Source organism: Temnothorax americanus, unplaced genomic scaffold, assembly GCF_048541705.1.
Source record: "Temnothorax americanus isolate GAGA-0224 unplaced genomic scaffold, ASM4854170v1 Scaffold2, whole genome shotgun sequence".
In the NCBI taxonomy this organism is placed as follows: Eukaryota; Metazoa; Arthropoda; class Insecta; order Hymenoptera; family Formicidae; genus Temnothorax; species Temnothorax americanus.
The window spans coordinates 3,479,658-3,500,462 of NW_027509338.1; the positions used below are offsets into that span (position 1 = coordinate 3,479,658).

Genomic DNA, 20,805 nt, shown 5'->3' on the forward strand with positions numbered 1-20,805 from the left:
AACGAAACGCTAGTTTAATCTATAGGAATCAACGATATTTTGCTAATAAGAGAAGTGAAGTCATTTATCCACTAGCTCAGAACACGCGCGAGATTGTATATAAATATTGAAGGAGTGGTAAAGAACATCGAGAAGCAATACAATTTGTAAAGTAGAGAACATCGTTACAATTGATGAGACAATAATGCACTTGAAAAACAGTCCTGATTCCAAATGACAAGTGATAATTAACTCAAAGAACGCTCGTCACTTGTTAAATTGACTCATCAATATCAATGTCTTTTATACCTAGTGCAAATTTTTAACAAATTATTACGATGATTTTTCTTGCAACGAGCTATTCATTTGGATATAAACGTATGTATTGTAAAACCTGTTCCACACAGAAAAAAGAAAATAATCTTTTACTTTACTAGATCAAAAAATAATTCGTTAAAAAATAATGTTTAAAATAAAATTAGAACGTGAGAATGTTTGTCAAACTAAAATTCCGATGACATCGTTTTAGACAACTTTGTTGTCAAAAAATCGATCCAATTTATTTAATAATAATCATTATATTTGTATTATACTGAAACGTAACGTTATATAATATGTTACACACAATAAATATTCTGTCAGCCAACTGCTGTGAAATTATAATTTTTCGATTTGAATACTTGAAGACCACAACTTGAGGCATTCTTGTGACCTTTGACCGATTTAATGCGATTCGCGGAAGACGGCGAAGATCCTTCGGGACCAATTCTACAGAATCAAGGACCAAGCCGGAGACTTTTCCGCCGCATTACCGGCGAAGACGGGCGCGTATCCCGACGACGACGGTTATAAATCTGCACGGATGTAGCGCGCGAGCCAAGATCGCGACGCGGCGGACGCGACTATAAGAGAGCGGGCACATAACGCGTGACAAAGTCAAACGTGGGGACAGTTACACGGTGACTAATGAGGGAAAATAATGCGCTTGTCGTAAATAACTCAGGCGCTAACGAGAGTTCAACGCTTCGGAGATAGCGGACCGATTAAGATCCACTGGCCCACATTTTCGCCGCGACGGAAATCGTCCCTCTGGTCGTTCACGAACGGAATAATTTTGCCAGTCAAAATTGCTTCGGTCTGATAAAATTTCGCGCGAAATACCATCGTAAAATTTTACAAAAATTAAATTAATTGTAATGTCATGATTTTTCGATATAAAACTTTCGCTTTCATTAATAGCTTTCTTTTTTGTATTATAGCAAACGTGATTCGTTTAAATACGTATAGCTTCGAATTCTCGATTGAGGGAGCTGCAATTTTCTCAAGGAACTATTCTTTCATCGTTGGTTATGAATATTCAATCGCGGCGTCGCGCGTCGCAGAATATACATTTTGCATTATTATTCCATAATTTATGTTATTATATGTACGCCGCACGCTTTTTACGCGTCTTTTAAGTTAGTATCCAGTATTGGTACATGACCTGCTCGACAAATTTACTGCGAGTCTCTCTCAGGCTTTCCGAGTCCGGCCGCGCGGCCGGCCCCGCGGAGATCGCTCGCGATTGTTCGCGTTATAAATTACATCGTGCCGCCTCCCTTTTCGCGGGCGTAGCCGCGGAAAATACTCCCTAAGAGTAGGCGATATCGCAAAAAGAGCGAAAAGGGGGGGGGAGATAAATCGCGGGTACCGCAGCGGTAAATCAGTCAAGGGGGACGTTGAGAAGTCGGGAGCACCGCGCTCGTAAAAGGGGTGAAACACACGCCGAACGCAACGGGGCGATCGTAATTTATACGCGTCGTTACGATCCTCTCGCTCGCTCTCTTTCTCCGCGTTCTCGCTAGAGCACGGCCAAGGCAACAGGTGTCGGGTGTGCACCGCTGCACAATACCTGCCTGCACCGGCGCTCGCGAGATAGGTGCGTATAATGCACCCCGGTGGTTCGCGAGTTCGCGATATGCGGGTAGCATTCGCGTAACGGAGACCTTCGGGGGAGCCCGAAAGGCCTTTGTCATCCGTTACGCAGCCGCTTCAGTCGCGCGATTCCGTATATCTGTTGCGCAATACGTCGTATACGCCGCGTGTTAATGGCTCGGATCGGTGTCTTTGATTGTCCGGGAATGTCACTTGTGGAATGCCGGATAATAGCTGATCAACGTGTTGTTTCGCGTATTTCGGATAATAGGGGGAAAAAGAGAGAAATATGAGAGCGAGAAAGAAAGACAGATTTGCTGATCAAAAAAAAAAAATTAAATACTTAGAATGCCGACCAAAATATCGGCGCACGGGGTAGTCAGCATAAATAATCCTTCCCCCTTTTAAAAAATGTATATACTCGTTACTCTCTACAATTACGTTTATCATTAAGTATCACTTGACGGTTAATTAAAAAAAGGCTAATTGTAGCTGGAAATATAACAATTATAAGACAGACTGTATAAACTGTAATTATAATTATAACTGACGTGTAACTCCTAAGATCATCATACGAAGCGAAACAAATGAATTCTGTATTTCTACGTTTCTCTAGCGTTTCTCTACCTCTCGCGGAACGTATGCGAATGCGTTAAGAACTCGTCAAATGTGCTAACAAGCTGCCTCGATTACAGAGGCGAGAGTAAAAATGTTGGCAACCTTCGTGCGATGCGGAATGATATACGTCGGTGAATTGCATATTCGCTACTGGGCGCGCTTGATGAGATAATCGTCGCGCGATTAGTCGCGCGTTTAATCGCACGTTATCTTAATCGACCGATTCAATGTCGATGCGCGCAAAGTTCCAGGAAGTATTCCCGTATTAATATTGTCCCCGCTGAATCACTTGACCGTATAGCTTTCTTTCTTCGCGCTCGCGTCCAATTTGAATTTCCCCGCATTTATACGTTTACGAGCGTGACGCGAGCAAGCCAGGCTCGGAGCCGCGTTTGTCTTAACGTCTCGCCGGCGTGCGACGCGATTGAAAAATTGCACGTTTTCCACCTCCAACGACTCGATCTTGGAGAATCTAGTTCGAGAAACTCTTCTATCGTTTAAGGATCGATTAAAAAGTTATCGAAAAGACAGAAGCACGTACACTCTTTAAATGTACTTTTCTATATACGAAAAGCATTTAAATTCAAACGTTACATCACGCTGCGAATTCTCCGTTACTCGCGCGCAAAGCAAATTTCAAACAGTCGACCCTTTGATAAAAGACATTCTTTTCCAAGAGAGAAGAGGAAGCTCCTCCTGATGCAAAAGGGAGATTCGAAGAGAAAAATTGAACGGAAGACGCGAAAAATAGAACGCCAACGCGGTTACATTTTACGTAAATTGTCTCTGTGCCGCAAGAAAAATAAATCCAGTTCCACGGAAAGCACTTCCGGGGCAGCTGGCTTCTTTTTCGAATTATTCAGCTATGCGCGCGTTCTCGCGCGATGGCGCGCTATTTCGGCCGGCGCCACGGCGCGCAGTGGGCCAAACGCTATTATTAGCGGCGACAAGCCGGCAAAAGTAAAGTGATCGATATATTACGCGGCCGTGCGAGAACGCGGCGATAAAATTTGACGCGCTCGTTATTTTATTCCAAGTGCCAAGAGACCGGGCTCGGAAGAATTCTGCTGCTTCGCCACAGGGAGAGAATTCGCCCGAAGTACTCGCGCACTTTGCGCGCATCCCCCGTTTATTTCTCGCGCAAACAAAACGTCAGGGAGCACTGTAAGAGGGCGGATTTTAATTTTAGAAAGGTCCGCCGTAAGTCACTTCAATAAAATAATTCCTCGGCAATGGGTTCTTAAAACCGATGTGTCTAACGTGAATTAAATTCTTCATAAAACCGAATTGAAAAGAATCCCTCGGAAAAAAGCATATGGCGAAACGCGTTTATATATGAAGAGAGAATCGCGGCGAAAAAATTAAGGGAGATACCGTTCTTTTATTATCTCGCCGCGCATTCGTCGCGGGAAAATCTGGCCGAAGGACTTGCCGAGTGGGAGGCACAAACGATTTTCTCGCACTAAAGGAACATGCAGTGTCGATTTACGAGTCAATTAGTATGATAATACGCGATTTACGCTCGGAGTAGCCTTGGCGAGACGCGCGCACTTTTGCCCCGTGAGGAACGCTGAATCGAAGCTGAATTCAGAATCCCGATTTGAGGAGGATCGACAATCAGAAACCGATTTGATAATCGGAAATCGTGGTGAAGAAAAATTTCTCAATTTACCCGAGGTACCAATTCTCACGAAAGTGTATAAAAGTTGATTCCACACCGAAGAATGGAGCAAGTAATGTCGATTTCTATACCAATGTTGATTAACTTTAATCTCGGTTTAATTTATTTTTATCTTATTCTGATTCTCTCTCTCTCTCTCTCTTTCTCTCTCTCTCTAAGAACTCCAGAAAAAGATAACAACACAAGTAAGTTAAACCGAGATTAAAGTTAATCCATATATTGATAGAAATAGACATTATACAAGAGTTCCGTCTGACTCTTCAAGATCAATCCAAAGTATAGAGTAACGATCGAGGCAAACGAATCTCCGAATGTGATATTACTGATATTAGTTTCGTGACAACCCAGTAAATATTCCCGCACAATTATCGGTCAGCGGACGGACGATTCGGCCTCTCGTATTTTAACGCATCCTAATTTATTCTTAGCCCGCGTCCGGATTTTCAGGCGTGACTCCCATCAGGCGGATTTTTGCAATTCAAGCCGCTTTTATTACACGCCTGCGCGAGCGAACGAGCGCAATTACCGTCTCGCACGACCGCCGCCGACGCCGCGCCGTGGAAAACGCGCGGGTGTAATTACAATCCGAAGAAACGCCCGTTTTCCCACGGCGAACATCGGTGCCGAGAACTTAGGCCAATACGGCCGGCCGGCGTGTAATTCGATTGTCCGTCTCGACCCGTTACTCCGCGCGCGCGCGGGCTTCTCGCATAATTATGATAATGCGGCGCGTGGTAACGCGCGGGGGGGAGGGAGGGAGGGAGAAAACGCATGCACGATGCGGTCATTACAGCGGCGTAGCTACCGCGCGCGGCGGGAATAAGAGAAGTTTAACTCGCTATTACCGCTCGTTCTCTTGCCCGATACTTGAAAAAAATGTTAGAAGATACGCGCGAAAGATAAAAGCGCTGCCATTCCGCTTCAACGCTGGACGCTTTCAATAATGTCGAACCAAAATTTTTTTAATTGCATCTGCACGCTTGTACTGTCGACGCAGGTATACTTATTGCGAAAGAACTCAAATTCGACGTTACCTAAAACGTGTATCTTAACAGTGGCTGTAACAAACCGATTGCAATGGCACACTAATAAGATACTCAAGATTCGCATAAAAATGCAATGATTCCAGCGCCACTGAATTGTTATGAACAAATTCTCTGGTCACCGGGTACAAAAGGCTGCGTCTCGCAACGTAGAAAAAAAAAGCACCTTCGCATTGTGTTCCGTAGAATCGCATATATTTCGTTGAGTTTATACTTATATCCCGGCAATATATGTGCGCGTTTTCATTGCGGCCGCATTTATTTAGCATTTTAACTGTGCACGGCGCGGTCATTAAAAAGGAAAAAAATATATAAAATAAGACTTAGTCAGCGGATATAAAAAAAAGTCGCGTCTTACAATATGAAATTGTTTTTCTGATATATTTTCGTAACAGAATTTATTTTATGTTGCACGTTGGCGATAGTAAAGGCTACGCCTTCACGACTACAATATTTATCTAATATTGTTTCAGCGCGTGTGTTATCAATCATAAGATGTACGTTTCATATCTTATCCATTATTGTTAAAAATATTTTTTAACTCTTTATAATCAACATTTCTTTATAACAAATATATGTTGTAATTATTAAGGCAGATTTAATATTGCATTACATTATTTTTCGTAGGCATTTCTTAAAATGTTAAAGAATTTAAAGAAAACCGCCGTTCTTTTATGTTGCTAAATTTGCCGTTGCGACATAGGTACAGAATAATAATAATAATAATGGATGCGATAATAAATATATCGTTACTTATGTCGAAATACCGAAAATGCGAGGAGTTATAAATAATAAATTATCGCGATACTTCGTCTTACATTTCGTGCATTACTTACGCGATAATCCTGCATGCCACAATTTTTTTGCACTGGCAGCGATACAGAAAGCGATTGCGTATGGAATTAGAGTAGCTGCGTGATGGTAATAGAATCGCGGTAGATGTACAAAAATCGTGTCGGTCAATCTTGTCGTCTTAATAAAAAGAGCGTCTCAAATCGCAAAGCTATTAAGAAGTTAATAAAAAAGCGCGATGAAATGCATCACGGAAAGTGACGCGCTGCGTCGATAAAAGTGATCTCGTTAAATCAAGCTCGCCTTCTATACCCTCCCGCTGCATATAACGTATCGATTTTGCGTGTTGGACTTTACAGTGAGCGTGTAGCAACGCTGCTGAAGATAAGCCGGCGAATCGCAACGAATCTTCTTCGCTCGGCGACGAGATGAAGAAAGTCGCCGGAGCGCCGAAAGCGCCCGAAAGCTCCGCGAGTCGCTTCGTGGTCGACGATAAAGAAAAATCGGCGCGGAACGGCGTGGAGGAAGAGAAAGAGAGATATATCGAGAGGGGGATTCGATAAAGACTCGACTATGTGGCGTACCAGCAGACGCTACAGGGCAATTACAAGGTCAACGGGCCAAGGAAAACGTCGTCCAGATACTCTCGGCTCGAGGTCATCGTCTCTGTCGAGCACTCTAGCCGAAGAATTTTTGATCGCGCGATTCCGCCTTTTTCGCTCCCGATGCGACCCGAAACGAGCGAAGACCAAGAACTGATAATTCATAAAGCAAAAAAAAAAAAAAAGATCAAAAGATTTCGACCATTCGCAATAAAAGACGTCGTTTCACTACTTTTTTTACTTCAGAAGTGGAAGCTGCGAGTTGACAGATCTTCGTGTAAAAATTCATATAAAACTAGAGCGTGAAATTCCGTACGAAACAGCGTTCCAACACATTTATAGATGCGTGAAAGATGTTGAAGTCGAAAGAAAAATATTAGCGAATTTCATTCTATTATTAGACAGCTCAAGGGGACTTATTTAATTTCGGAATGTGGCAATATACACATTGAAGTAAAAATAAAACGTTTTAAGACGAACTTCTCTTCCTTCCGAAAATCCCCCCCCCCTAAAAAATTTATAACGCGGAATAAATAACTGAAAATTTATCGGCCATAGGGCGGATATTCGGTCAAATATATACCACGTGCGTGCGTTCGAGTTTGCACGCTAGCAATATATATCGAATTTAAACCTGAAGAATTGGAATATGTGCGCATGCTAAAAGTAGAAATATAGCTCAGAACAAATTGCTGACGATTGTTTGTCGCAGAATTAAATTTCAATCAAGTGGGACACGAAAATGCAAGAAACTTAATTAGCATTTTTTTTTGCACGTTTCTATCTCGTGATCATGCGTGTCGCGATCGCGAATGCTCGTCGCAAAAATCGAACAGCGCCCCGTTAGATCGTTCGATATTCGCCGAACAGTTTCTCTGAACAGCTATCTTTCCATTCGATAATAAGATAAATAAACAGTCTTCCACGCAATCTCCTTGCGCAATATAGCTCGGTATGGTGCATTAATTCTTACTGCTAATTAGTTCTAATAAGCATCTAACAGACGCATTTTTCTAAACCGAGTTAATGGGAAAGGATTAATTAACCGATCACGAAGAAAATGGCCGGTTATCGTTAGAAATTTGCCGGAGCTTTTAGAATCGTCGGTAAAATTCGAGAAAAATTTCATAATAAAGTAATTAATCTAAATCTGTTTCAAGATTAATATAGAGTATAAGAATCGATTTAATCTCACCATTCCGTTGCAATTGGCGGAATATGGATAAAAATAATATTAGAAAGCAAAAACATCTCATTTAATCTTTGCTTAGTTTTTTAAGTATTGCTTTAACTAGTAATTTTCAATCGTAGCTTATGTTTAACTCTATGAGTATATCAAATTTTTAGTTAACATTACACATTATTTCGAAATCGTTGCACTAATCTTGTAAAAAAAAAAGCGAAGTAGAGTACGTTATAATAACTCCATTGTATGCCTTCATTTTAGAAGTTTATACCATTCATTAAATTAAATGGTTATAATCAGCTTGTTATCAGGATTACTATATTATAGTAAAAGCAGAATAAAGAGTGTGATTTACTAATAAAAGAAAATCTATCCTGAATTATATATAATAATATAATTTAATACGGATAGCAATCACGAATGTCCCACATTTGAAGCTCCTTCGTTCCGAGGCGGCTCTAAGTCCGCCAAATAGCATTGGCTACTAATCCCGAGATATATGGACGACCGGTATGCTAATGAGTAATTAAGATGATCCGCTTACCATGAGCTTTTCCCGATCCAGATGAAGCAGATCGCTGCCTTTGATGTCCTTCGATTTGAAGACGTCCGCATAGCGGTACAGATTTAAGGCTGACATCCATTCAACTACGTTCACCGACGTCCACTCACTGACAGGCTGCGAACAGAGAAACGAGAAACGTTATAGATCGTAGGTGGGCATCGATGGCACGAGATTCAGCGAGACGACTAATCGAGCCAAGTCCACTTACGCACGAGGAAGCACACGCGCGCACGCACACACGCGTGCGCTTCGAGACATATTTACACGGCTTGACTGGCCATAATCCCGATCGGTTCGTGAGAATTACAACAAAAAAAAGTAACGCGAGTTACAAAAAAGAAATAAAACAATGTAAAACTGCTAGGCAAATGAAGCAATAATTAATGATAGATGAATTGATATAATAATGTAATATCTTCAATATAAAATTGAATTGTTTTCATAATTATAATCACTTATTCTAGACAAAATATCTCACCTTGAAAGCTAATGGCAGAACTTTGCATAAACACAGAGTCGATTTTCAAAAACTCAGCATTTCTCGCGACCTTCTGATTTTTAATATTAAGTATATTTGTAGCTGTATCTCAGATTGATATTCTATAGAAATAAAATTTATCTCAAATAATATTAAATGCCACGTGCTGCGTTTATCCATCTCGCTAGAAATAATTATCGTATACAAAATCGTCAAGTACGATTCTCAGATATTCTCAGATTAGAATCTTTTGACAATGGATAAAAATATGATCCGGGAGTATCATCGACAGTGAACCGTGTAAAATCCTCTTTAATGCGCATGATTAATCGATTCTTTGCAAGCGGAAGCAGATAATGAGCCAGGTCTGTCCCGTTTGCCAGAGCCGAGAATGCACGCGCTTATTATCCTCGAGATTTTCAAATGAGAATTTTCGCGCGACGATTTCCGGCTTCGTCACGATCTATTAGAATTATTGTGTTTTCGTTAGTATACAACAATGACATATTAATTCCTTTCTGAACCGTGACTCCAGAACTTCGCTTTGCAGAACGATTCGCACAGTAAATTGGAACAATCGCCTCTCGTTAATCGGTTGAAATGGAAAAGTGAAAGTCTCGGAATAGTAATGTACATCTCTTCAGATATATACGTTTGATTTTTCCCCCCGGGCAATAAAAAACGATTCGCTAAATTTTTAACCGAGTACTTTGTTCAAGTTGCTATTTCGGAGATTACAATACTGCATGTGTATTTTCGATTAATTAACGACTGACGTATTTTTGTGAATAATCTAGCTTTTCAAATAATATTATATAGGATTTTAACATTATATAGGATCAAATAAAATGCTAATATATGTTGCTAACCTTATTATTAGCAATGTATATTGCCATGATTAAGATAAGCTCCTGATTCAATTAACATCTTTCAAGTATACACTTCGAGGAATTTTAGCGAGTTTCATGGTTTTCGTAATTATCGTAATAGTTCTCGTAATAAATATGTCAATTTCTCTTTAAAAAAAGTTCAATCAAATCACTTGCAATTAAATTTGTTTTTACGTGTAAATTCGATATGGTTATGGTTTGATATAATGATACAAGCTATCTTTATTATGGCGAGCCCCAAAGAACACCTAATCGTATTTCTCCGCATCGTTATACGATTAGTTAATAAGAAACTAACTCGCTGCAATCACAAAATAGCATTGCGTTTTTTTCCCGGAAATTTTCCAAATTTAATTATTTTAAATCCTTTCTCTCTGAATACACCATGTTAAAACATTTATTTACTTAATAGATCTCTCTCTCTCTCTCTCTCTCTCTCTCTCTCTCTCTCTCTCTCTCTCTCTCTCTCTCTCTCTCTCTCTCTCTCTCTCTCTCTCTCTCTCTCTCTCTCTCTCTCTCTCTCTCTCTCTCTCTCTCTCTCTCTCTCTCTCTCTTTCTGGAGACAAGTGCTGTTATCCGATGCCGATCGGCGAGGATTACGCAAAAACCGCGCGCGAGAAGCGTCTCCGGATTTTCTCGATCCCGAAGATAAGATGACGCGTCGCCCGAGCGTTTAACGCGCCCGCCGCGCGACCGGCCAGCCGGTCCGATTAGATAAATAATCGACGCGCGATCGGAGGCGCGGCGAGAGGAAGGGAGGCGAGGTGACGCGAAGAGAAGAGACATCACCGTGTGCCGCCGCTGCGGCTATCGGGTAGCCGAGGGTCCGATAAAGAAGCATAAAAAGTGCAGAAAAAAGAAAACGTAACCTCTCGCCGTAACCCCGCGTCCGCGATATGACGACAGCCGCGAGATAAGCCTGTCGTCCTCGTCCGAATAATCCGCGCCAGCCAGCAGCGCGCATTACATCCGCGCGCGTTCATCCGCCCGTCCGCGTCCGTCCGTTCGATCGACCCGCTCGATTAATCTCCGTCGAGAGATCGTTTCTTCCTCGCCACCACCGTGCGCTATATATACAACATCCCACCGGCACCGGCGCGCGAGAATTAAATCGCCGACGTCGCGAATTTTTGCGACTCGACCCGCTTAATCTAGGATGCTCGCCGCGGGGAACTTATTTCGCGGAAGTCATCATCTCTGCGACGGAAATCCTGCCGTGATATAGCGAGCGGGGTGACGTTTATGGAACGCCTTTTCTTCGAAGAGGTTTTGCAGCGATCGATATGCTCCGCGCACCCCGATCTAGAATCACGCGCGGAACCCTAAAAACGCTGCGACAGCGACGAATCTACGTGACGAGGATGCGCTAAGAGACGACTTTTGCGTTTAACTCGTTAAATTTGATTGAGGATAAAATTCGCGACTTGCGCGAATATTGACTCTCTTATACGACATCGTCCGTTGTAATGACTCTTGTGCTGCAATTAGACATAAATACACTACATTTACCCCACTTAATCTGTTCAGTCATCTGTGAATCACGGCTTACCGCTTTGTACCGCTACGAGAGCCTATTTCAGTTTTCTTAAATTATGATAGTTAAAAGATGTAAAATGTTTATTGCTTCCCGCGTTTAGATGATTAATTTCATTACGACTTTCACCTATTAATTTTCATTCCGCAAAATAAAAAGATTGTTTACGTAACATAGTTTATACAAAAAAACCATTAAGTTTACATTATTTCAATTTTATTTAATGTGTATTCTTACGTGTATAAGAAATCGATATCGGGACAGCAAATTTCCAAAATTATACGGTTATGAAATTGATAATTTTAAATCTAATTAATTTTGTTCTCGCATTGTTGTGGCAATAAGAAACGCGCAGTTTTAACTCGGATTTCTTTATCTTTATTTTAGTTATATTATCGTTATATTATCAGCTTCTACAAAAAAAATACAAAAAAAGGAAGAGATGACATTTAGATCTCTTACCCCTTTTTTTCCTATCACAATTTTATGGCAGACGCCATCGAATTTACGCCGTTCGAATTTATAGGTCGTTACGCTATCGAATTTCGAGTAGACCTCGCCCTGATAACGACACGCCGTTCGTGCGTTTATGTAAAAATTTGCGATTATAATAAATGTAAAATTCACATCCCCTTGAATAGATTTCATTGTATGGTATATGGAATCTATGCAAATCTAAACGGTTCGAAATAGAAATAATTAATTTTTTCTTATATCGCTACTTTAGTATTCATCAAACTGCTTAAACTATAAATTATTTAAATTTAATCAAAAAGTTGCAAAGCTTTGTCAAACTAATACAAAAAGTTACCATAATTTTATTTAGTAAAGACAGCTAAAAAAATTGAACACATTTATAAAAAAAAAAAAAAACCGAAAGAACATAAACTTCGCATTTTGCCGCTACCGATTTTACGTGCAGAATGGCACGTCAAGATTTTCTGCATTTTATAATGCGTCAATCATCGTGAAACATAATCAAAGATAAATCCTTATCACCAGAAACCTTTCGAGTTTCCGAGCTTGATATTTCCGCGCGCTATGCGGTGTCTGGATGCAGATGAAAAACTCTCTGTTTCGACGTTTGGATTTTCATCGTTAAAGTGCTATGTATATACTTTTGCCTTGAATATCGCGCGAGAATTCTGCGCATTTTTTTGTTTCACTGCGATAGTGCATGCGCGAGAAATAATTGTGCCGGTCTAAAAGTATCACGGAACGCCTGTACGAAAGGTGGTGCGCGTTGCAAAATAAATCTCGTTCTATTTGTAAAATATTAAGTATACTAATGAAAACAAAGAATATATCGATAATATTACGTAGCTAAATTTCATGTGTTGAGAATTTCCTCGAAATCTTTAAACAAATATTTGTTATTCAAAACGTGTCGACGGCTCAGGATCAAAATGTATCTTAACGAGATTCGTTTTACTTTTCGGCAAAGAGATTATGTCAGAAAAAAAAATAATAATAATAACGAAAGATATTGAAAGACGTAAAATCGTAACCGGAGTATAATTAATTCGAACGGTACGCCGTCCGTAACGATGTAACGAGGAACCACTGGCTTACTGACCTTGTCCTTGTCGTGAACCTGGCCCGGTAGCGCGTGACCCTTGGTAGTCCATTGGCACAGGTGCTGGCCGCTGTAGTCCGAGCACACGATGTGGAAGCACGCGTGGCACTCTGCAGGACATAGAGAACCGCACATGCAGCAGCATAGACTACTATTATCATCGCGCACTGTTCGTCTCGCTGCCAACCCCTCGTGGGTGGCTGAGCCCCTGCCGGCCTTCGCGCGACCGATCGAGTTCGCGTCGACGCCCTCTGCCACGGCAGGCTGCTGCAGCTGCAGCTGCTGCTGCTGCTGCTGTTGCGCGCTGCACCAACACATGTATCGATGAAAGGACACCGGTCTCGCGCACACCGGTTTCGCGAAACTGAGCTCGCTCTCGACACCGTCCGCCGCGGGCGTCGTCGTCGCGTCGTCGCGCGTCGATGTCGCGGTACGCGATTGCAGCTGCAACTGCTGCAAGGATTGCTCCTCGAGCTGAACGGCCGCGGCCGCCGCCGTTCCCTCCCGATGCTGCCTCGTCGCCTGGTTATTATTACCGGCGATGTACCACCTGGGCGACACGTACGTCGCTCGCGCGACGTCGTACAGCTGACCGACGACGTGGTCACCGCCCACGCCGTACGTCGCGAGGATCGACGGCGCGGTCGCGGATCCGATAGCGAGACTCTGCATCTGCCGTTGCAGTTGCATGCTCGCGGAACCGTTCAATGACGACGACGATGACGACGATGACGAGGAGGTGGTAGACGACGGCGCCGCGGCGCCGTTGGTCGCCGCCGTTGTCGCCGTCGCGGCGCCCTTGCGCAGCATGTAGTTGTCGGAATCGACGGCTAATAGTCGCGACATCGCCGTGGACTTAGCCTTGTTGTCGTCGCCCGTACCGGGACTGATCTTTGGCGAGCCCTTCGGCTCGAGCCGGGAGGATATCGTTGTGATTTGCTTATCCAGCTCGTCTGTGCAGGAGCCGACGATCGTCGCCGTCGTCGTGCTCGTACTCGTCGTCGTTGACGTCGCCGTCGTCGTCGTCGTCGCCGCCGCCGTCGACATCGATCCAGGAGAGAATAACTCCTGGATCCTGGCCTGGTGGTGCACTTGCGTCGCGGCTGCCGTAGCGGCCGCAACGGATGCGCTCGTTGCACGCTTCATCGTCGCCGCGGTCGATCATCCAAGTGTTCGTCGCGAGACGGCTAGGTCTTCCTCGCCGATGCCGATGTTCTCGCGATTGACGCGTTGCTGCTGTTCGACGACCCAGGCGACGAGTCCTGCTCCTCCCGCGGTCCACCCGGGTTCCCCGACATCCTCTCGAAGTCTACGTGAATTCCCCGTCCGGTAGTTAGACGCTCAATCGATCGCGACTCTCGAACGTCGGGGACACTTGGATCCTCAAGGTCGCTAGCATGATGAGCCGCCCTACGAATTCCCTTGTCGCTCGTCGCCGGCGGTATCGGGTTCGCTGATCCTGCGCACGGTGACTGTGGGCCCGTGAAGAAAATTCTTCAAGGCCGCCGCGAATGTGGCATATTTATTCGGTCGATACCGCAGTGATATCGCTCTCTCGCGATCGAAATTTCATTCCTTCAAGAATTCTTCGACGTGGCGATTCTCCGACCGAAGATCCTCTCCGTTATCACGCCGGCTTCGTCGTTATTATTAATAGAGGCAACACCGTGGATAAGCTGATAGACGAACCGGGATGAGAGAGAGCGAGTCACAAGGAGACGAGAGAGGGAGAGAAAGAGAGAACCAAAGATACAGAAAAAGAAAGAGAGAGAGAGAGAGAGAGAGAGAGAGAGAGAGAGAGAGAGGGAGAGAGAGAGAGATAGACAGCCGCTCCCGTGGGTGTGACCTCGTGTAAATTCGTTTTCCATAAATCTCACTCCTACCACACACTCTCCCGTGGTCGCGCGCGCGGCGCGCTCTCACACACGACCTTTGTATAAACGCCGAGATTCGCTGAGCCGAACGAAACCGGTTTTGTCAAGCAACGACACCGAGCGATTTTCAAGCGTAGCCTCGCGCGAGCGCCGAGTGTACGGGAATCCTCGTGGCTTATCGAGCGCGATCCCGGAGTAACTCCGGATGAAGCCGTGCGCCGAGGAGGTGAAACCGATCGTCCGCTCGTTAATCTGGAAATTCGTCCCGGACGAATTAATCCGTCGGAACGGCGCTGCCTCGGATTATCCTCGGAGCAATTAATAATGGTGGATCAAGTCGAGGCTCCAGGTGGATTCACGGCGCGCGCGATCACTCGAAAGAGGAATTCCTCGGCGCGCTCGATCGCGGATCTCCGACTGATTTCTGAAACGTCGCCGGTCTTACCATCCACTTTGCGATGGTCTCTCTCGCAGTTCTCGACGTATACGTACACGTGGAGGTCGGGGAGAGTTCTCGTTTCCGTTGAGGAAACCGGCACAGAGCGCACCGGGTGGTCGCAAAACTATATACCGGATCGGACGACGGGCAGGCAGAGACCGTCGCACGAGCGTCACGCGAACGTGGAAGTCACTCGCGGATAATTGGGACTCATCGCGAGCACTAATAGCGTTGAAACAACCAAGCTCCCGTGTCCGTCGAGTCAGCGGCTCTCGTCAACTCGAAACGGGAGCCCGCTTATCGCCCGGGGTTCGCGCTGATCAGCAAGTAGATCCTCTCTCCTCACCTCGCTCTCCTCACTCGCCGCTCTCGTCACCTCGCCGGCGTTCGTTGTCTGCCGAACGAAGCGTGTAAAACGTGGGTCGCCTCTAATCTCCCCCGATGTGACGGAGTCGAGCCAATGTCGGTCGCGACACAGCTCGATCACGTAGCGCCGGATGGCCCATCAAGGACAACCCGCCAACTTCCTTTCTTCCTTTTGGCCACCTCCTGTCTTCTCCTCGCCGTCGACTGCGATTAAGCCCCACGTAGTACCGGATTGTCGATCAAGGACTCGTGTCTTCCCTCGTCGTCGTTGCTTTCTCCTTCGCGATTTCGTTTTCTTCAGTATCTCGTTTTCTCGAGTTCCTCTTCCCAAGTTCCTTCGGTGTTTCTTCGGGTATCGGCACGATTAGGAGTACGTAGCACTAAAATACGTAAGCCCCAAATTCTCCGATCGAGGAGCCGTATCCTTCTTTCGCCGAAATCCGATCGGTTCCTCGCTTTCCTTTTCTTCCCGTCCTCTCTTCGCGGCTCCTTCTCGCGCTTCGCTTCGCTCACCGGAACGGATCGCGCCGCTCGTCCTTATCACGTCCACCAGAAGGCCGCGACTGCCAACCGCTCGTTCGCGGACGGCCGTGTCTCGCCGGATCACCACCGCTGTCGTCCCGACGCTTTACCGACCGCGAGTCAGCGGCGGCGGAGGAGTCAGAGTCGAAGCAGCGGAGTTCGGGTGTAACCAGGCTCGCCTCGCTCGCTCGTTCGCTCTCTCGCTCTGTCTCTATCTCCCTCTCCTTCTCTCTCTCTCTCTCTCTCTCTCTCTCTCTCTCTCTCTCTCTCTCTCTCTCTCTCTCTCTCTTTCGGCCGGCAAGGTAGACCTCAGTGGCGGACGATCCTATTACCTCCTCTTCTCTCGGTCGACGATTCGCGGTCGTTTCCACCCGGTAAAGCCGTCCACGTAAGGTATCCTCTCGACTTCGGCGCCGCGATGTCCAACCTCCTGATCTCTTTCTCCCGGTGACCCAACCTCTCCTTCCTTTTCTCTTTCTTTCTTCTTTACCCCTCTCTTCTCCTCTTAACGCGCGCTCTACGAGTTAACTACCCTTCGGAGCGGAGCTCTGCCCGCTTTCGCCCGTTTTTCCTCTCTCAGCGGAGGTCACCGCGTAGAGCCACGAGAAGAGAGAAGAGTCGATCGATCGGTCGGTCGATCGGCCGGTCCCCGTCCGTCCTCGTTCGCCAGGTACTCGGCCGAAAACTCGCCGGTGTGACCGTCCGCGATCGCGAAGGCGGCGCGCGCGCGCGCGCGCGGACGGTACACACGCACGCACGTACGCACGATGTACGTGCAACACAGCAGTTCTCCTCCGGTATAGAAAAGTCCACTGGGCCCTGCACTTTTTGTGCCAGCGGCCTGCCAGCTACACGCGCGCACACACCTGCACACGCCGCGGCGGCACACTCGTCACTCGCAACGCATACGTACACGATACCTATCTATCTGCCTGTTCTTTTCTTTCTCTCTCTTCCTCTCTCTCTCTCTCTCTCTCTCTCTCTCTCTCTCTCTCTCTCTCTCTCTCTCTCTCTCGCTCTGTTTCATTCGATGTCTCTCCCACACTCGGTCGATCTTTCTTTCTCTGTCTCCCTCTCTCTCTGTGCCGTTCCCTCCCCCACCAACCTCCTCGCCGTCCCTCTCGGGAACTACTCGTTGCCGCTCTCTCGTTCTCTTTCTCTCTCTCTCTCTCTCGAGTCCTCTCTCAACGCGATCGTCTCCTCGCTGGCCGTACACAGCCGGTCGGTCTCTACATGTCGAGTGTTGCCCGTGGGCCAAGTCCCTCCCTCCCTCGCTCTCACTCTCTCTTTCTCTCTTTTTCTTCTCTCACGATATATATGTACATATATATGTATATGTATGTATGTATATATAGATATATATATCTATATTTCTCGTGTTCTCTCTCTTTAATTCTCTTCGACTCCCGCTCCGTCTGGTTCACTCTCCTACTCCAACTGTCTTTATCTCTGGTGCGGCGCGTGTAGCGAACGATTCGCACGTTCTGGGCTTTCACCCGGACTGATCCACCGACAACGACGACGACAACGACAACGACGAGACCGAGAGGCAGTCAGTCTCTTTCCCTTCGATTCCACTCGCGGACATATAATGTACGAACGCGCGCGGCTCCCCGGAGGACCGTCTCTGCGCGATCGTCTCCTACTCCCGGTGACCGAGCGCGATCTTTCGAACACCACCGTCGCCGCTGGACTCCTCTCCTGAGGGAGTCCCCCGTTGGTTCTCTCCTTCCGAGACCCGACTGCACGGACGTTCGCTTCGTGTTCCGGTTCCCCGTTCGCTGACTCGCGCCGGCTGATCGTCGCCGTGCCTGCGTCGTCTACGTGGACGGCTTCTTCCTGGCCGCGAAGGAGAATACCACACCGCCGGCGAGGCGCACAGCTGACCGGCCGGTCCGCTAAGCTCGGTCAATAGCCATAGCCAGCCGCGAGCTGCTGCCGAGGGTAGCTCGTGGTTCGGCGCAACGCCACCTCGGCCATCTCCGACATTCGTCGGTTCTTCCCGTGGCCTTTACGCCGAGCAGACTCGTGCCGGAACGACGCCGGGGCCCCGAGCCTCGTTCGTTTCAGCCCGATCGAACCGCCGGAATGGAAATTTCCTGCCGAACATTCCTAGGCAACGAGCGCGGATCGACCGAGCTGAACGAACGAGGAATAACGCGCTTCTCGGGAATCGCCCTTCGAAATCCGTGATACAGTCCCGAGGAGCGCTTCAGCGTCGAACCGTCGCCAAATCGATTTGCCAAATAATTCTGGCGTTAGGCATCAGCGGGTTGACCTTCGCGATGATGAGAATCGCGTGGATGACGCGAAGATCCGATGAAAGTATGATTGACGAAAGTAATTCGTCTGATGAATTTTAGGCGATGCCTAGTTTTTCCATAACGTTAAGAATTTCTCATCGATCGCCTCCGGTGAAACGATTGCGGGACCGCGCGGCGGCTTCTCGGAGCACCAAAAACCTCCTCGCCGCTCGACGATCGTGTCGGATTGAGTCGGAATAAGAAGTCGGTGGAATCGCTCCCGCGCGCGGAATGTTGAAAATAAGATGCTTGACTGTGCGAGCACGTTGCGCTTGAAATGCATGCACGGTCGTACTTTAAGGGGAAACCCAGTCGCGGATTTGCTGACGTGCTCCAAAGGGTCTTTGTCTCTGCAGCCAGTTTTCCTCCGAGAGAATCGGAGCCGAAGACGCCCTCCTGGAAAAACTAGAGCAGTTTCGAGATTCATTCTTGCCGGATTCGACCGGAATTGCACAATGGGAGGAATAAGCTTCGATTACTCTTGCCTTCGCGCTCGGTTCTTCGGGAACCGACTAGATTTTCGAGACGGGTTTTTCGCAAAAAGTAGACTGGTGTTGCTTCAATATTCCTCGGATAGTGGCTATACTCGTAGATTCGATCGCAAATGAGATTTCGTTTTGAATTGCATGACATCTGAAGGATCTCTCGTTTTCATGCTGAGATCTTCGAACGCAATCCGATTTAGAATCCGTCATATCACTCGTCTTCCTGTCGATTTTCCTACAGGCATCCATGGTATCCATAATATTCGTTTTCGAAATTTTGTTGGGACCAACGGAGCCCATTTTTCGGCTTATCGCGACGATGAGGTTAATTGATTCTTCATCATGACCTCACCCGCGACAGCCTCGATGACAAAAATTCGAATCGTTGTTCGTTTTTATGCGAGCCTTTTCCTAGGTAGCTCGATTTTTTCGCGAATTATATTTTGTTTAACGAAACAGCGGCGCGCGCGAGAAAACCGCTTCGCAACGGATATTGATCGGGCAACGAGAGCGAGCGTTGACATGAATTTTATAGTTAACGTGGCACGCATGGCTGGCGGAGGTTGATAATGTTCAATCAAACCCACGCGTCATTAAACAAATAAATCCCGGAAACAAAGACGGACAAATTTTTCTGCAAAATTTATATAACGGAAGATACATAATCTATCGTGCACAAAAAAATATCTTTTTCAAGCGTATCACGGTATCACAAAAAAAGCGATAAAACAAAACCGAATCAAATTCATAAAAACTTTGTCACCGTCGACCACAAAGGGGATACTCTCTTCAAAATTGCAACATTTGTAAATAGCATTCATTACGGAAATTGCAGCGTTCTTGACATAATTTTACATAATACTAGTACGAAAAGAAATGATACAGTTGCTTTCCAGCAGAATGTAAATAATAAGGAGGAACACTGTAATTTATCAAAAATTACGACAGTACACTTAAAAAATGTCCGCCTTTATCCGGCATGAACGTTGACACTTCCTCGATCGATTGCCTAATATATAATATGCGATCAGGGCGATTAATGAAAAATTATCATCGCAATCGCAATCAGTCTGCCACCTGAGGCCGGCTGAGGCTCGCTCTTATCTAAGACCTGCTGCGATAAAGGACCGAATACTCGTTTGCCAATCGCTCACGTACAAAGACTGCTATTAAACAGACAATACGGTGCGCGATCGCGTAACAAGGAAACTGTACGTTAACTCTGTTACGTGTATCAATAGAATCGACTCGGTACTCTCTGTTTGAGGTGTTCGATCCCTCCGGTGAAACTCATTCGTGTCAGACAGAATTCTATCATCGTCGAAACAAATATGAATCTTTATAAAGATATTTTAAAGATACTTTACGATGTATCATTTAGCAAAGAACAACGATGTCAATGTATTAAAAGTCCGCTTGAAAACTAAGTAACGTAATCGACATCAAAGCCAGATCTTTTAATAAAGACGATTAATAAAAGAATCGTGCCTTAACAATATATAAAAACTTAAAGAAATCTTGAGACACGTCTCGTCTTTCTTAGAACGTCCCATCTCTCTTTAATCCCTTCTTTGCACAAAGGGCAAGGAGCTTCATCGACGCTTTTAGTTAATTATATAACTCTACTTAAAGATACTCTCTCTTCAAACTACAATCTTCATTAATTCTTACCGTAAATAAAAAAATTCGTCGTTTTAAGCAAAGTAAATACGATGCAAGGTATTTATTATTCTTTACATTCGCGTTTCAAACTATTTTCTACAGAAAGTATCTATGTATCGATGCACATTTTTCTCACGTATGTGTATCGTTATGTTATTATTACGTAACATGTATAATAAAATAATAATACAGCATGCGTAAATAAAATATAAAAATAAAATATAACGTGATAAACTCACGTTACGTTACATTAATAAGCAGATGCCCAATGAACATGATTTTCGAGTGACCCCGAA

The 20,805-nt window shown here is 45.4% G+C and overlaps 1 protein-coding gene across 2 annotated transcripts in view; it reads right to left on the minus strand.

Annotated features, from left to right (window-relative positions):
• The window catches only part of Pi3k21b (phosphatidylinositol 3-kinase regulatory subunit alpha), a 38,371-nt gene extending 20,383 nt beyond the window's left edge, over window positions 1-17,988 (minus strand). The window contains exons 1-2 of one of the 2 annotated variants that reach the window (XM_077405665.1): window positions 12,859-17,988; window positions 8,360-8,494 (exon numbers count right to left, since the gene is read on the minus strand). In XM_077405665.1, coding sequence (XP_077261791.1) covers window positions 8,360-8,494; window positions 12,859-14,004 — 1,281 coding nt within the window. In that variant the 5' untranslated portion in view covers window positions 14,005-17,988. The remainder of the gene's footprint in view (window positions 1-8,359; window positions 8,495-12,858) is intronic. The other variant, XM_077405666.1, reaches the window with a different exon arrangement.
• Window positions 17,989-20,805: the final 2,817 nt, after the last annotated feature.